General features: G+C 44.9%; 1 protein-coding gene across 1 annotated transcript in view; it reads left to right on the forward strand.

Annotated features, from left to right (window-relative positions):
- Positions 1 to 16,884, forward strand: part of NBAS (NBAS subunit of NRZ tethering complex) — a 211,088-nt gene that overhangs the window by 88,809 nt on the left and 105,395 nt on the right. Inside the window, exons 24-26 of the mRNA XM_080683646.1 lie at positions 4,870 to 5,055; positions 6,540 to 6,713; positions 11,041 to 11,174. Coding sequence (XP_080539772.1) covers positions 4,870 to 5,055; positions 6,540 to 6,713; positions 11,041 to 11,174 — 494 coding nt within the window. The remainder of the gene's footprint in view (positions 1 to 4,869; positions 5,056 to 6,539; positions 6,714 to 11,040; positions 11,175 to 16,884) is intronic.

The following is a 16,884-nucleotide window of genomic DNA, read 5'->3' on the forward strand; positions in this document are numbered from 1 at the left end:
ATCCATCCTACCATCTGTTTTCCATCTGATGGGAAGGGTGACATCAGAGCGTCTGACTCCTATACTGTGGGAGGGAATGTGTACCTCCTGTGTTTAAATTTCTGGGCACTGTCTCTGGCCTGGCCCTGCGTCTCCATTTGATAGCCTGGAGTTTGTGCTTAATCTGATTCCTGTTTTTATTATTCATAGAATTGAAGCTGAATTATTTGCAGGAGCTGATGGGAACATGGGGGATGGCCAAGAATACTTAGGATTTTCTAAGTTTTTGAAGATGACTGCGGACCATAGTAGAAACTGTTCAGAATCGCAGGCTGTCCTGATGAAGGGAATCCCTGGAGGTGGTCTGGTCTGGTTTTCTGGGTGGTGGTAGGCAAACGAAGGCCCATGGACAGGAAGGCGAGCAGCTTGCTCAGGGGTTGCAGTGAGGAGCCAGGTCTCTGTGTGATATTTCTCTCAGAGCCCACGTGCAAATGAACAATGCGCAGACCTGAGAGCAAGAGGAAGTAATCTAGAAGGTAGGCTCAGGAGTAAATATTTTGTAAGACTTACTGTCCTGATGAGAAAAGCATAAACATATCTTATTAGTAGAAAACTCTCCCCAAATTAATATAATATGATGACTTCATGCCAATATACAAGATAAATAAAATACGTAAATGCTGGGTCATGCCTGCACTGGAAGTGTAGTTGGTGAGAAGTCACCTGGGATGAGAGGGCGGGAGCTGTGATTCAGGTGTCGTATTGTTTGAGTTAAATACCACAGATTGCCGTCTGGGATGCGAACAGCTCGTGGTAAACTTTCTAACAAGACAGTGTAATATCCTCACTTGATTATATAGTAGCTGCAGCCCAGGACATTCTGTGTAATTTAACCCATACAAAAAAGACTTTTGTGTAAATATTAAATGAAGTCGAGGTCTGATCCTTGTAAGTAGGTTTTGCAGAACACCTGAAAGGCAGGCAGGACTCAGGACAAGGTGGTTACGTGGGCTGCCCCGCACGTTGTGGGGCGTCTGGCCTTCCTGGCTCCCCCCCACTAATTCTTGTGACAGACAGAAACGCCCCCTCAGAGTTTCCGGGTGCCTCTGGTGGACCTTTCTGCTTCCATTGGGAACACATCTGGAAATGACCCGTTCATATTGGTCAGCTAAGCAAAGGCATTTTAGTTTGCTAATACAGGAGAAACCCACTCGGTAGTAACTGATGGAGAAGCTCTCAGGTGAGCCATGTTTGGACAAGTGAATGTGTAGCTCGTATCTAGACATCTTTTAAGGGCCCAGGGGTTTACCTCTGTCTCTGTGTAACAGGGAAAGGGTTCCCTGTGGACCAGTTCTGTCTGAGCACTTGGTGGTTTCTTAGCTGAACCAGGTAGAGCTTTCTGAGGATAAGGAGGAAGGCGGTGTGAGTGCATTGATGGATACATTCAAATAACTGATTTCTCGGGAGCTCTGTTTGAGCTGGGAATGAGAATTCAAAAACTTCCCATGTCTGAAAAGTGCTGGGCAATCGCCTTGTGCATTTCAAAAGACCAGTAATGGCTCCTCAGTGTGTAGTTTTAAATATTTCGTAACCCAAATTTCAGTCATTAGTCAGGATTTTTAAAAAATAGCAGTAATACAAAGAGAAAAAGGGCCACGCTGGAAAGTGGAATAAATGATCGTTTATACACTTACCTATGTTCTTATGTATTTGTTTATTTTATTAGTACTTTATTTTTTCAGAGAAGTTTTTAGGTTTATAGAAGAATTGAGTAGAAGGGACAGAGTTCCCATGTGCCCCTCCTTACTCCCCCACCAATCATTAAATCTCGAGTTTGTTATAATTGATGAACCAGGATGTCCCTTAGTAGGTGAAGGGAGGTGAACATCAGTGGGCCACACAGTGGACGAGTCCTCAGTGTGAAAAGACAGCAGCTATCAATCAAGAGCAGTCTTGGAGCGATTTGTTTAGCTGCCTTCCAGTCTCTCATCGCTTTCATTTATTTACAAACACTTCTAACCGGGGTGCTGTTCTTCAGCTTCATCTCGTGTATTGGTTTTTCATGTGGCTTATGCTTCAATCAAAGTGATCTCTGGCATAGTTTCATCTTTTTCGTTTTTAAAATTTAATTGATCCGGGACTTCTTTTTCCTCAGTGCCTACAAATACCTTTAGCAAAATATTTTTGTTGGCTTAGAGTAATGTATCTTGTGGTAAAATTTGCCCAGGGAGGGCTTGGGGTTTGTGGTATAATTCTCGGAGTGGCGTGAGAGCCTGCTTTCACATGAGGTGTCAGTTATTTGATTCTAAAACACTGTTACTTCAGTAAGTATTGGGAGAGCAACAGAGTCGAGGTTGGTATGAAACAGATGAATCCGGATCATAAAATTGGGGAGTGTATTACACATCGCTAATGTGCTTATGAGTCATGTTTTATGCATCAAGTTTTCTTGCTTGCTGAACACGCACCTGAGATCGTGTTTTTAATTGGTGTACAGGTAGATGGGTCCTTTCAGACATGACTTGAGTTTTTATTGTTAGACATCAGATGGAAACGTGATCTGTCAGCATTACCGGGTCACTCCCGTTGTGCCTCAAGTCCCTGCTATGTTTCCTACCCGCCCCCCCCCCCCCACACCTGTTTATTCTACTCTTTCCAACTGAACATGCATTTCTTCTTTCTTTCGCTTCCTCTCCACCTGTCGATCCTGGGTCTCTGAGGGCTGTGGGTGGATCTGTCACATGGCTGCTCCTTCTCCCCTTCTCTCCTCACCCCCCACCACCTCTTGCATCCTTCTCAGCAGTGAATCGCTTGGTAAATCATTGGGAAACTGGGGAGCTCGCTTCCATTTATTCCTACTCTTCCCAGCCTTTCCCTAAGAAGTGGTCTCTTCCTGTCTCCTAGCTGCTTCCTTTCCCTGTGCTCCGGACCCCACACTCCCACCTGCTTAGCCATCCAGTCCCTCTTCTGTATCTTTAACCATCCTTACCCCCCACCCCCGACATAAAGTTCAACTCAGTGCTATTTTATGCAGGCAGAAGCATCGAGCCCTATTCCCCCGGCTCAGCCTCAGCTGACTTCTTTCTGTCACAGCCCAGCTCGTCTCTGCTCTCTGGAGTCACTTGCTCAGTGTCCGGCGACTCCGTGTCCTGGAGTCCGGCTGCTCCCGCCCCTCTACTGAAGCCACATCGTTCCAGCTCCCGTGGGCCTCTCAGTGCCTGGGCTCCTGCCTTTGCTGTTGAACAGGCTGGCCTTCCACCTCCTGCTTCCTCCCTCCTGCAGTCTCTCCTGCCGAGGCTCTTGGGATCCCGTGTTCCTTCTTGTCTTTGTCTGAGCCATTCCTTTTCGTCTCCTCCACGTGGCTCAGGTTCTTCGGCTTGTCCCTTAAGGATGGCTGTCCCTAGGGTGCTGCACTTGCCACTCGTAGCGAGTCTTCGAATACTCGTAGCTGCAGGTCTCCCAGTTCCAGCCCTGTTCACCCCCAGTTCATTGTTCCATGAGTACTTCCTCAGGATTCTCTCCCAAGTGTAAGTCTGTGACACGCCGCAGTCGGAAACCCGTTGGTAGAATTGCATTCCAGGAAACTGCAAATCCTTAGCTCTGCAAACAGGATTCTTGGTCAGCTGGCCCCTCCCCATCTCCAGCCGTCTTTCTCCTGCTTCACTTCACACCCCTTTCCAGTCGTAGGGAACTAAGTGTGCTTTTAAACAGATTGCACATCTCGGCCTTCCCGCTGCTCTCTTGCCCTTCTCCCTTCTTCACCTGCTAACACCACGGATCCTCTAAAGCAGGGGTCCTCAAACTTCTTAAATAGGGGGCCAGTTCACTGTCCCTCAGACCGTTGGAGGGCCGGACTATAGTTTAAAAAAAAACTATGAACAAATTCCTATGTGCACTGCGGGCCCGGGCCGAGTTGGCTGCTAAGCAGGACAGGCAGCGGCACCAGGCGGGCCGGATCAATGTCCTCGGCGGGCCGCATGTGGCCCGTGGGCTGTAGTTTGAGGACGCCTGCTAAAGCTCTGGGAGGCTTGGTCACACTCTCGGGCTGGGCTCCGTGCCCTCTTTTTTGAGATCACACTCGCCCACATACCTCCCTCCCTCACTCCAGTCATTGTTTAATGGTTGTGTTTCCTGGGAGATGGAGAGATCCTTGAAGGAGAGACCTCTGTCATTCCGCTTTATATTCCTAGCACATACAGTGGTGCTTAGCTCATAGTGGGTCCTCACTAGGAGTGGGAGTAAGGAAGGAGTAGGAGGCACTATAGGTGTAGGCCACCTTAGAAATTTGCCATCAATCAAAATCTGTCATTTTGTAAATCTTGTCAAATGAGAGGAGTCAAATTGCTGTCTCCTGCGCTTCTGTAGGCAAATCATTCTTCGTTTTGTCTAGGAGGCCTCTGCATATTTGAATTAAGGCAGAGAAAATACTGATTGAATGCCTTCCATATGGGAGGCACTGGGAAAGGCTGAGGACTGAAGAGGAATATGAAAGCAAAACAGTATTTTTAGAGCAGAATGTTTTGGTGAAAATAAGATTAATTGGGTATTATCATTAACTGGCTATGTTTCCCCCCTGCCTGTGACTGTTGTCAGAATTAAATAGATACATGTAAAACTACCCTGTAAACTAGAATGGTCTATGGATTTAAGACCATTAAATCTTACCATCTTGACCTTCAGAATTTCTTGCTGACTGTATGATTCTTTTGAAACTGTATGGTTGTGATAAATTTGATAAATAACTCTAAAGTTTTGTACTAAAAATGGCTGACGTGATTTTATGGAAATTGGTTACAAGAATTAGCTTCTATGCAGAAGGCTTTTACCAGGTACTTGAGGACGTACGGCAAGGCCATGACGCTCAGACTTGCTGCTGCCTTTCCGTTGTAGGTTGACTGTGCATTGTCCCTTGTTCGACTGGGGATGGAGCGGAACATCCCCGGCCTGCTGGCCCTGTGTGATGATTTGGTTACTCTGGAAGCACTGGTCTACGAAGCCGGCTGTGACTTAACCCTGACCTTGAAGGAGCTCCAGCAGATGGAAGACATTGAAAAGCTGCGGTTACTGATGAACAGTGTAGGTGTAACTTTAACTTTCATTTTAGGTATTCCTTGTGTACTTTGCTTAATGTGTGTCTCAGAGCCAAAGAGGCAATGTCCTCCAAGCCTGGGAACGTAGTAAATTGAGGAAGGGTTCTTGACTTTCTAAAACTGTGTTCAGTTTGATGGGTAAGTTACCGAAGGCCTCCAACACTATTCTAGTTGTTTTGTATCCTGCCGGCCCTTTATTCATCCGCATCTATAGGTAACCATCCCACCCCCTTCCAGCAAGGCGTATTTCTAAACTAGCTCTCATTCTAGTACAGTATTTGTGTTTCTCATCCTCCACTGTGTTAAAAGTCACGGTTACATATTTCAAGATCTGAAAAAAAAAAATTACTGGAGGTCAGAGGGCTGGGTGTGTGTGTGAAGGAAACATCTTGACTTCAGGGTTAATATGTTTAGAAGAATTTGCCTGTTTCCTTAGATTTTTTGGGGGGTCATCCTGGGGAGAAAATACATTCCTAAAGTTAGGAATTGGTTTCTGCCAAGCCCACCGAGTAGAGAGAGACCTGTGACTCAAGAATGATGGGGCTGAGGAGGTGCTCGCTGCCTTTGCAGTCTCTGCTCTTGGGCGGCCTGGTGTGAATGGGCTGGGCCAGCGCGGTCGGTCACAGCGCCCGAGAGCTTCCCTCTCTCCCTGACTCCTCTTTTCTCTCCTGTGCTGTCTCCCCATCCCCCTTTCTCTCTCATCCCTCTCTCTCATCATCCTTCTCCCTCTTATCAATCCCCCTTTTGCCTTTCCCTCTACCCCTACCTTCCCTTTTCCTAATTATTTCTTTTCTGACTGTCCACCAGTGCCATTGATTGGTCATATATGTAAGAGATTTAGGGGTATCTCCGGGGGGAGCTAGGAGAGGGGATTCAGTGATGAGGGTAGCAATGAGTAAAATGATGGTGCCATTGGGAGTTTTGTGAAGGCGGATGTAAAGGGGCAAAACAAAGCGAAGGAGGAGGAAAGGGCGGGAGAGAATCCGGATTTCATGGATGAGCCTGCTCTGCAGTGGCTGCTTTCTGGAGCTCTGTGCACCCGCCTCTGGCTCTCGCTCCTTTGTTTCACACTTTCTGTTGGTCTGTGGTGTCTCTGACTGTTATACCTGCCCCCCCACACATACACACTTGTGGGGTAGAACCTGCCTTCGCTCTGGGAACCTCCTAACTCAGTGCTGGCTTGTGGGGGTGGGGGCAGGGCGGGGGGAGGGGTGGTGAGGGGGAGGGACCCAGAGGGCACTGGTGCCGAGGGGACAGGCTGCAGGCTGGAGCTGCTCTTAGCTCCACAACCCCAGGAAGAGGGGTTCTCCTACCTCCCCGTCTGCAGGGCGACCCGGAGTGTCTGTTTTAGGATGAGCTGGGCCTCACCTGCTGACTCGGGGTGATTATCGGGGAGTTCTGGAGCGTTCGTCTGGAAAAGCAGGTGTTTCATGTAACTCAGTGCGGGCTTATTTTTAACTGCATCTCCAGTGTTCCGAGGACAAGTACGTGACAGGCGCCTACCAGTGGATGGTCCCGTTTCTCCACCGCTGCGAGAAGCAGGCCCCGGGCGCGGCGCAGCAGCTGCTGAAGGAGTACTTGGTAACGTCCGCTAAAGGGGACCTGAGGCTCCCCCTGAAGATATTCCAGCATTCCAAACCAGACGTAAGTAGCAGCTCCAACATCTGAGAAGTCTCTGCCCTTCTCCCTCTGAAGAGCTAGGTTTTATGTATTAAATCTTAATAACAGGCTTTGCACGTAATTTCCCTTTCACCAGAGAAGGAAATGGTCATCATTTAATTCTTTAAACATGTTTCAGTAGTTTGGTCCAAAATTGTTTTGGAATTCCATCAAAGTATGTTTATTTTAACTGACTTACTCCAGAGTTTACTGACGGTTATGTTTTGGAAACTGGCAACACCGAAAAGACTAAGAGTTGATAGTTATTGAACTCTGACTGTCGGCAGGCACAGTGAGAGTGTGAACTCCTTTAACCCTCACGGCGATGCTGAGAGGCAGCTGTTTTTATTACGTTATGTGGCGGGAAAAGAAAATCGGGGCATAGAGAGGCTGTGCAACTGCCCAGGCCCCATCGTAAGGCATGGGACCTGGGTTCAGACATTCTAGTCTCACAGTCACGTTCTTAACCCTGTGCTTCCTGCCCTTGAGGGCCTTCAGGTGTTTAGGGAAATCTCTGGGGTCTCATAAGGAGATCTTGTCATTATTCTTAACAACTTTGTTGAAGATTTGGGTGGTAAGCCATTTGGTCAAGGGCAGCATATTCCTCCACAGCAAACAATCTCCTAATTTAGCCATGGATCAGATGTGCTGGCTCAGAAGGCAGGGCCCCCTTCCAGGGAGGGACTCAGGCGGTGGCCCTGTTACGTGGGGCTCCGATTTTGTAGTGAGATTCAAGCATTAGATAGGGATTCAAGCAGAAGTCCTTTCAGGCCCCGCCCACCCTCCATCGTAAGGGGGGCACTTCCTTGTGCTAGCCTTTGCTACCACCGGAGGTCCTGCGAGGCATGTGGTCATAACCAGTAGAGTTCGGATGAAAAGGAGAGCATTGCTTATTAGTTAGCACAATCTTTGGTTTCTGGAAGCTCGTCTGCCAGAAACGTATCTGTTCATTGGCTGTTTGAAAGTTCCCATCTCCTCATACGCAGCTACTCCTTAGAATTCGGATTTTCCGTCTGGGGAGCTGCGCTGGGAGCCGGGTGGGCTGCTGACGCCCGCGGAACACCGTGAGAGCAGGATGGATCGCGTATGAATGTTTTATGAGGAAGAAAGAATGACTCTAAATTCTTGTCAGTAATCTTGCTTGTGATACTTCTTCCTCCCAGACTCTTATAAATCCTTTGTATATAGTCAGTTTTTTGTTGTTTTACTTGGCAATTTAGCATGTGCTTCTGAATAAAACATAGAGCCCTTTGAAATATGTGAACAGCACAGGAGAGAACAATGGTGTTGCTCAGCTTTTCTCTCCCGCGTTAGCTTTCTACCGCTCACATTGGACCCGTGACCGTCTAGGGAGAGCCTCCCGGGGCTGCCGTTGCCTGCAGGGTAAACATTCGTCTCTCTCGGGTGGCCTGGAAGTTCTCTGTGGTCTGCTCTTGTCTGCCTCCTCAGCCTCACTTCCCTCCATGGGGGCCCTAGGCCACCGGCTTTGAACTTCTCCCCTCGTCACCCTGCCGCGTTCTGTCAGGCCTCTGTGTGTTCTCATGGGCTCTTCCTTCCTTTCCTGCACTTAAACAATTCCTGCCCCGCTTCCGGGTCCTGCTCTCTCAGGTCCCCTCTCCGGTGAACCCTCTGGGCCTGACCCGTGGTACGCAGGTCTTGTTCCCGCCTTTGCAATAGCTTGTCTCATGCTGTCGTGCAATGATGTGTTCACACCTTGTCTCTCCCTCCCTTTGTTTCCTGTGTATGTTCTCTACGTCTTAACGTGTTTATTACAAGGAGCTAACATGGTGCCTTGTAGAGAGCAAATGCTTGGTGAATGTTGGCAGGGCAGATGGATGAATGAATGATGCGTGCAATGAATGATGCGTGCATGAAATCGGGTTTTATTTTGCTGCTTGAGTGACTTGATTACATTGCTTTTATTATACTTGACTGTTTACAAAAAGCGTATCTGGGATCTGCCCTGAATCATGCAGAGCAGTTTTAGTAATGTGGCAGGAACAATGATTTTCGTATTCGACAGTTTAGGCTAAGTTACGCTGAATTAACAAATGAGCTCAAAATCTTAGTAGCTTACAGCAGCAAGTATTCATTTCTCACAGGTGCCATGCAGGCTGCTGTTGGGCGTCGGCTGTGTCCCAGGTCTCACTCATTCCAGGACTTGGGCTGAAAGAGCAGCCCCTTCTCTAGCTGGTGGCACAGGAAAACGGGCCAAGTAGAACCACACAGCGGCTCTTCAGGTTTTAGCTCAGAGCGGTTCAGGTTGCCTCCTCTCACATGTCACAGGCCAGAGGCAGCACAGGCTGAGCCTGCTGTTAATGGAACAGGGAAGAAGAATCCTCTCCTAGGGAATTGGGAGTGTGGAATCGGGAACTAGAATACAAGCACATTTGTCATCTTTACATTCTCACGTGCCTCAAACTTTTCTTCTCTTTTACAGCATCCTAAATCACTCATCTCTGGTTGTAAGGCTTTCTCTTTGCTTGATCTTCCTTTGGAAAGTGAAGCTGCATAGAGAAGATTTAGGAATGAAATATCCTTCCTTCTCATACTGTTCTGTGTCTTCTGTACTACCGTAGTATACTTTGAATGCACTGGTGCATCAGGCTATGTGCATTTAAAATATTTTAATTTTCTAATTTATTATATACCATCCCAGGTATATAATAGATTAGAATTTGAGGAATAGGGGTTCTGTAATAGATATTTGACAAATTTATCCAGTGATTCTGGTGGAATGCTAGGGTTAGGAAGAGCTGCTTTAATTGAGAATTCACTGTATATGATAGTTCCTTAGGTGCAAGATTTTACTTCTTTCTGATTAAATAATTCAGTGGGCAATTTTAGTTTTAAAATTACTTCTAACTTAATGCTTATCTATATATATAAAAGGCTACTATGCAAAGAGTCCCATTGGGAGTTCGACCAGGAGACTGGGAGTTCGATCACTCGCAGTGATGTATGCTGACCACCAGGGGGTGGCGCAGAACAAAAGAAGGCCCCAGCTGGCAGCCAGCGGCCAGCAGCTGGGGAAGGAAGGCCCCAGGGACCCTACCTGTGCACGAATTTTGTGCACCAGGCCTCCAGTTGTAGAATATTTAGAAAACCCAGAAAAACATAAAGATGGAAGTATGTTTTTTGGCAATATTATTGACTAGATAATCTGAGATCAGGAAAAATTAGCTATTTTAATTAACTTTTAATAATACTTTTATTACGGCTGCCTGTCCCTATTTCACCAGTTTGCACTTTGAAACCTTGGACAACTTTTTGATGCCACATTAATGTTATATTTTTTTCTTAACACCTTGAAGAAAGGTATATAAATGCTTTAACCCAACTACTTTAAAAATTTTTTATTTCTCAGGTAACCTTGAATGTTTCTTCTCTCCATCCACTGATGTGATCTTTCTGTGGAGAAATTGCCTTTGTTTGGCAGTTTTCCTCCATCACTTTCCTATCTGTTTGGTGTTTCCACTAGAAGGTTGAAAACTAGTAGATCTTATTATGGAAATGATTGTAGACTTACTTTGTTGTTGAAAAGGTCTTTAAGAAAATTGTTGGAAACTTCCATTTTGTTTCAGTGGTGGTAATAATATAAACATTCTACATGTATTATTTAATGCACACAACAATGCTATATCTGTTAGGAAGTTGTTGTTAATATCCCAGGTTTATAGATGAGAAAAACAAAGCAGAAAATCTGTTATTTTTATGTCCCAGAAATCTAAGATTGGAACCTGTGGTTTGCAGTGGGAAGTGGTGTATCCTATACAGAAAGTGACTCAGAGTAGCCATTTTCTGCAGCAGAGATATGGAGTATATTCTGGGATTTGAATATTTCTGCATTACAATGCGACTTTGGGTACAATGTCAGTACTGTTTAGTTAAATGACTAATATATTATGCATCTTGAAAAAATCGAACATATCTGAATATTACTTAAGGAATTTTATATATTTTTGTAGTTGAAACACATAAAATATGGCTTTAGGGTTATGTTTTTAATGAGATGCCTTTTTAATTCACTGTGTCTCTTCTATCTTGACTGGGTTGTAAATTGAATCTGCTTTTAGCAGATGCAAAGCTTATGGGTACAAATTATCTTTTCTAGCTGATTCTATAATTAAAATGTGATTTCATTTAGAATTATTAACGATCCCAAAAGTCTGTAAGCTAAAAAAATATCAAGATTTGTTTCTGCAGTTGATTAATTGAACTATTTAATATTCTATTGACAGTGGCACTGGGGTGTGGAAAACGTGCCTGTAAATCTATTGACATTTAGAACATTGTGCTTTATTTTCTCCAGCTGCAGCAAAAAATTATTCCCGACCAGGACCAACTGATGGCAGTGGCTCTGGACTGCATCTACAGCTGTGAACGGAGTGACCAGCTCTTCCTTTGCTATGACATATTAGAATGTCTGCCTCAGAGGGGCTATGGGTGAGAAGCCACACTATGCCAATCTTATTGTGTCTCCATATTCTCACAGTTAAAATGAAAATGGTGCTTTCCTGAATGTTCATTGCCGAGAATTTGGGGAATATAAAATAATATAAAGAAGAAAAAGAAATGATCTGCGAATCAGTTGCCTACAGATAAACTTTGGTTTTTCTAGCACTATATGGAAGTCACTATAATTTCCTCACCCTTGCTAATTAATTATCCTTTAAAACACAAACAAAAACACCACTACCACCTCAACAAGAAATACTTTTTAAAAAGTGTATAGACAATGATATGTCTTTGTTTTAAGTTGTGTTTCCAATTAATCATTTTCCATATTTGTATTTCTTCTATGAATTGTTAGTTCTTGGCTCTTGCCTATAGTAATCCCTTCAAGCAGAATGCATTAATATATATAATTCACTTTATTTTCTTTCAGTCTTACTGAGATATAGTTAACATACAGCACCACATAACTGTAAGGTATACAGCATAATGACTTGACTTGCATATATTGTAAAATGATCACCATAAATAAGTTAACGTTCATTACATCATATAGATACAAAAAAAGGAAAGAAAAACAAATGTTCCTTTTTCTTGTGATGAGATCTTTTAGGATTTACCCTCTGAGAAATTTAAACGTACAGCAGTATTGACTGTAATTGTCATGCACATTACATTGGTAGGAGTACTTATTTGTCATATAACTGGAAATTCCCATTTTTTGACCACCTTCATATAATTACCCCATGTTCCATTTCCTGCCTATGGTAACCACAAATCTGATCTTTTTTCTGTGAGTTTAGTGTTGTTGTTTTTTAATTCTACATGTAAGTGATGTCATACAGTATTTGTTTGGCTTATTTCACTCAGCATAATATCCTCAAGGCCCATCTATGCTGTAAGTGGCAGGATTTTCTTTTTTTTTTAATGGATGAATAATACTCCATTGTGATATATATCTCAGACACACACACACACACACACACACACACATTATATATATGGGAAGTCACTATGTATGTGTCACACACACACACACACATATATCTCACATTTGCTTTATCCATTCATCCGTTGATGGACACTTAGGTTGTTTCTATGTCTTGGCTATCTACACTAATAAAAGAGAAACATGCAAATTGATCGTACTTCTGCTATGCCCACAAACCACGCCCACCAGCCAATCAGGAGTGAGTATGCAAATTAACCCAACCAAGATGGTGGCGGCCATGGAGCTGGAGCATGCAGGAGGCTTGGGTTGTCCCGGCGATGGAGGGAGCCAAGCTTCCCGACTGCCCTGGCTGGCCCTGGCTTCCGCTCAAGGCTACAAAGTTTCAATTATAGAAGATAAATAAATCCCAACAAAAATGGCAGCGGCCACGGAGCTGGAGTGAGCAGGAGGCTTGGGTTGCCCCCGGCGATAGAGGAAGCCAAGCGTCCCGCCCACCCTGGCTGGCCCTGGCCTCCGCTCAAGGAGGCACTGAAAAAAAAAAAAAAAGGAGGGGCTGGGAGCTTGGGTCACTGGTGGGTGATCTGGCCAGGATAGGACGGCAGTTGTGGGTGATCAGGCTGGTGGGGGGTGGGGCCGTTGGGGGTAAGCAGACCAGCAGTGGGGCCAGTTGGGGGTGAGCAGGCCGTCAGTGGGGGTCAGTTGGAGGTGATCAGGACGGGGGGGGGCAGTTTGGAGTGAGCAGGCCAGCAGGGAGGGAAGTTGGGGGTGAGCAGGCTGGCACGGGGGACAGTTGGGGGTGATCAGGCTGGCAGGGGGGCATTTGGGGGCAAACAGGCCAGCGGCGGGGGCAGTTGGGGGGCGAGCAGGCTGGCAGGCAGAGTGGTTAGGGGCAATCAGGCAGGCAGGTGAGTGGCTGGAGCCAGCAGTCCCGGATTGTGAGAGGGATGTCTGACTGCCGGTTTAGGCCCAATCCCTGTAAACCAGCAGTAGGACATCCTTCGAGGGGTCCCAGATTGGAAAGCGTGCAGGCTGGGCTGAGGGTCCCCCCGCTCCCCCTGCCACCGTGCACGAATTTCGTGCACCGGGCCACTAGTTGAAAATAATGCTGCAGTGAACATGCGGGTGCAGATATCTGTCTGACACAGTGATCTCATTTCCTTCATATATATACTCAGGAGTGGAATTGCTGGATCACATGATAGTTTAGTTTTTAATTTCTTGAGGAATGAATTTACATAATTTTTAACTGGGCTTATATTTAAGTGGGATTTATACAACATTCCTTTGGATCATTTAGTTGTATGCAAATCATATTTATATTTTCTTTTTGGAAGTCAGACAACATTCATTTCTTTAATTACTCTTTCAAATCTAGTAAGTGCTATAAATTTAACATCTGGAGAAGTTAATACCAACACATGGAAGGGCATGGAATGCAGTCACTGGACCTGTTTCTGAACCTTTGTGACTTTAACCAAACCACTTCACTTCCCGGTCCTGCTTCCTCATTTACAAAATCAGATATTGATTCACGGAGGCCTCCTCATGCTCTGTTTTTTCTCTTTGCTCCCCCCCTTTTTTTTCTTTCTATCTCTTCTTTTCTCCCTGCTGTTTTTCCTGTATGTGTGTGTGTGAAATGAATGGTAGAAATCACCAGTTTTGCAACCCACTGTGAAATACTTGTTTCATGCCTGAATTCAGGCGAAAGGTTTTCTAAAGAATAAATTTTGTGTGTGTGTAATTTCAAAGAGGAATTTACCTTTATAAACCTTTCATCAAGCTATGAAATGTACCTTCACTTGGAGTCAGACCCCTGGCAGCCTGTGCCTCCTGGTGAGAAACAACAGGAAGTAAAATTGTTTCCCTGAATCTCATCAGTCCTTTAAACTGCACTCTGGCTTACAGAACATGCAGGGGAAGGGGAACAAGTTAAGCACAGAGTGTGAGCTCTGCCACAGTCAGCGGGCCTTTTCACGTTGAGAAGTCAGTGTCCTGGAGAAGAACAAGTGGGGTGGGGTGCTACTGTTCATAAGCCAGGGAGTCCAAAGGGACATAACCCCCTTCAGAGTTTTCACTAAAATCATGTAGGAAGCAGGAAACGGCAGGATTTTGGAAGACGTGTGACAGATGAGCACCGTGGCTGCCTCACCTTTCCCAGCCTTGAGACACTGACTTATAAAAGCAAGCACTACTGTTCTTCTTGACTTTGCCTCTGCCAGCTTGAGGCCTCCTTTGTTGCCCCTGTGTCAACTGGGTAAAAGCATTGACTTCCACCTGACACGTATATCTTCAAAAAATAAATGTATTTGACTTTTTTTCAGTAAGATCAAATAAGCATAAGCTTATCTATTAATTTTTAAACAGTAATTTGTCTAACAGGAGATAATATAGGACGAGGATATTATTATTTGTTTAAATGTATTTTTATTGATTTCAGAGAGGAAGGAAGAGGGAGAGACAGAAACTTCGATAAGAAGAGAGAATCATTGATTGGCTGGCTCCTGCATGCCAATAGGATGATGATATTAAAATGACTTTTTAAATTGTAGACACGACAGTCAGGGAGTTAGTATATTTGTTTCAAAGAGTAGATAGGCTAAAAATGCCTCTTCTGGGTATGAGGCTGAAAGCTATTTGGGCTTCAGTTGAATGATTTCTGATCTAACAGATTTTTTTTCTTTTGTAAACACACAAAAAAACTTGATGCTCTTTTGTTACATTTCTTTCTTAACGATTGTATTTCACAATTTTAACGTTTAAAATAGCTTGTAATTGTACATTAGCTCACTATTAAAATACAGGGCTTCAGAATATTTTCCGTGATTCTATTTGTTCCATGTGCCCACTTAGTCAATTTATATTCTCCCAGTGATTGGTTTTCTTTTCTTGGTGGTGCAGTGGTTGTTACTTACCAAATAGTAAACTATTTACTTAATTTTTTATTTATTTAGGGAACAAATAATCACTTACTAAATTTAATTAAACTTTTGTGCATCTTACCTTGGCAGCATACTTCATCTGGCTGAAGGAACCTTTTGTCATTGTGTTTGTGCATGTCAGTTCACAAAGGAAGAACTGTATTCTTGCAAATCAATGACAAATGTTTATTACAAAGCTATTAACTGATAATTTAAAAAATATTATTCCTGGAAGTTAACGGAGGTTAGATCTGACAAATGTGACAAATGATCTTTTTTTTTTTTTGGAAAGACTTTAAGTGTAACATGCCCTAATTTATCACTCTAGTCCAAGTCTTAAAATTTGGTTCAAAAAGATAGTATAATCTTTGTAAACTGCACTAAATAACTGCCAAGTAGATTTAGAATCAGGACAGATTGATGGTTTCAAAAATAGTGAGGCGTTAGTGTTCAAGTTAGGTCATTTTTAATTGGCCAAGTCCAGACAAAGAATTTTACTTGGTCTCTTTGTTAAGAGAACCCGCCAATCTTGCAGGAATCCAGCTGGGTCAGGGTGGCGGCGGCTCTGTCGCCAGCGTTCCCTCCGTGGTTGGGACACAGAGCTGTAGAGGATGGAAGAGGACTTTTACAGCAGTTGCTAAACTTTTCTGCCAAATCGCTGCCTTCACTTGTACGTGCTTGTGCCATGCGAAGGCTACCCTACTGGCACATTTGCATTAGTGTGTGACTTTTTCCTGATAATGTTTCTCCTAGTCCCCTCTCCACGTGCTTCCTCACAAGGGGTTTGCTTTTATTGATGGCTCTGCTTCCCCCTGGTTCCTTCATATTGAAGTGGAGGCAGAGGGAGTGATGATACGAAGAAGGACCAAGAACTTAGGTTCTGGATGGAAACTTCCCAGGGTGTCACAGGTGGTGTAGACAAGCCGGGAGAAAGCCATCATGCAGGGCCACTTTCTTATCTGCTTTATTGGTTAAAAGGACAGAAATAAATGACAGTTTCCTCCTTACCTTCTTAAAAGAAAAAAGACAATCCTACCTAATAAAAGAGTAATATGCAAATTGACCATCACTCCAAACACACAAGATGGCTGTCCCCATGTGGTCAAAGATGGCTGCCCCCATGTGGACACAAGATGGCCTCCACAAGATGGCCAGCAGGGCAGGGCAGTTAGGGGTGACCAGGCTGGCAGAGGAGGGGAGTTGGAGGTGACCGGGCCTGCAGGGAAGGGCAGTTGGGGGGGACCCAGGCCTGCAGGAGAGAGCAATTGGGGGGGGGGACCAGGCCTGCAGAGGAGGGCAGTTAGGGGTGACCAGGCTCGCAGGGGAGGGCAGTTAAGGGCAATCAGGCTGGCAGGGGAGCAGTTAGTCATCAATCAGGCTGGCAGGGGAGTGGTTAGGGGGTGATCAGGCTGGCAGGCAGAAGCGGTTAGGGGCAATCAGAAAGGCAGGCAGGCGAGCAGTTGGGAGCCAGCAGTCCTGGATTGTGAGAGGGATGTCCTACCGGGATCAGGCCTAAATGGGCAGTCGGACATCCCTCGAGGGGTCTCAAATTGGAGAGGGTGCAGGCTGGGCTGAGGGAAACACCCCCCCTCCTTGTTCACGAATTTCATGCACCGGGCCTCTAGTTGATTTATAATTCTTTCTTTGCATGTGTCTTTTGGTAGAACTGAACTCAGAGTTCTTTAGAAAATAATTGCCCATGTCTTGCTAATGTATAATAGAGAATTTCGTTCTTCTCAGTTATGTTTTATCTTAGTCTCTTGAGGCATGAAAGATGCTGAACGAGTTCAGGAGATAGGCCTGGAATTTCACCTGGACTGTGGAAACTTGT

Source organism: Plecotus auritus (assembly GCF_963455305.1).
Source record: "Plecotus auritus genome assembly, chromosome: 8".
Taxonomy (NCBI): Eukaryota; Metazoa; Chordata; class Mammalia; order Chiroptera; family Vespertilionidae; genus Plecotus; species Plecotus auritus.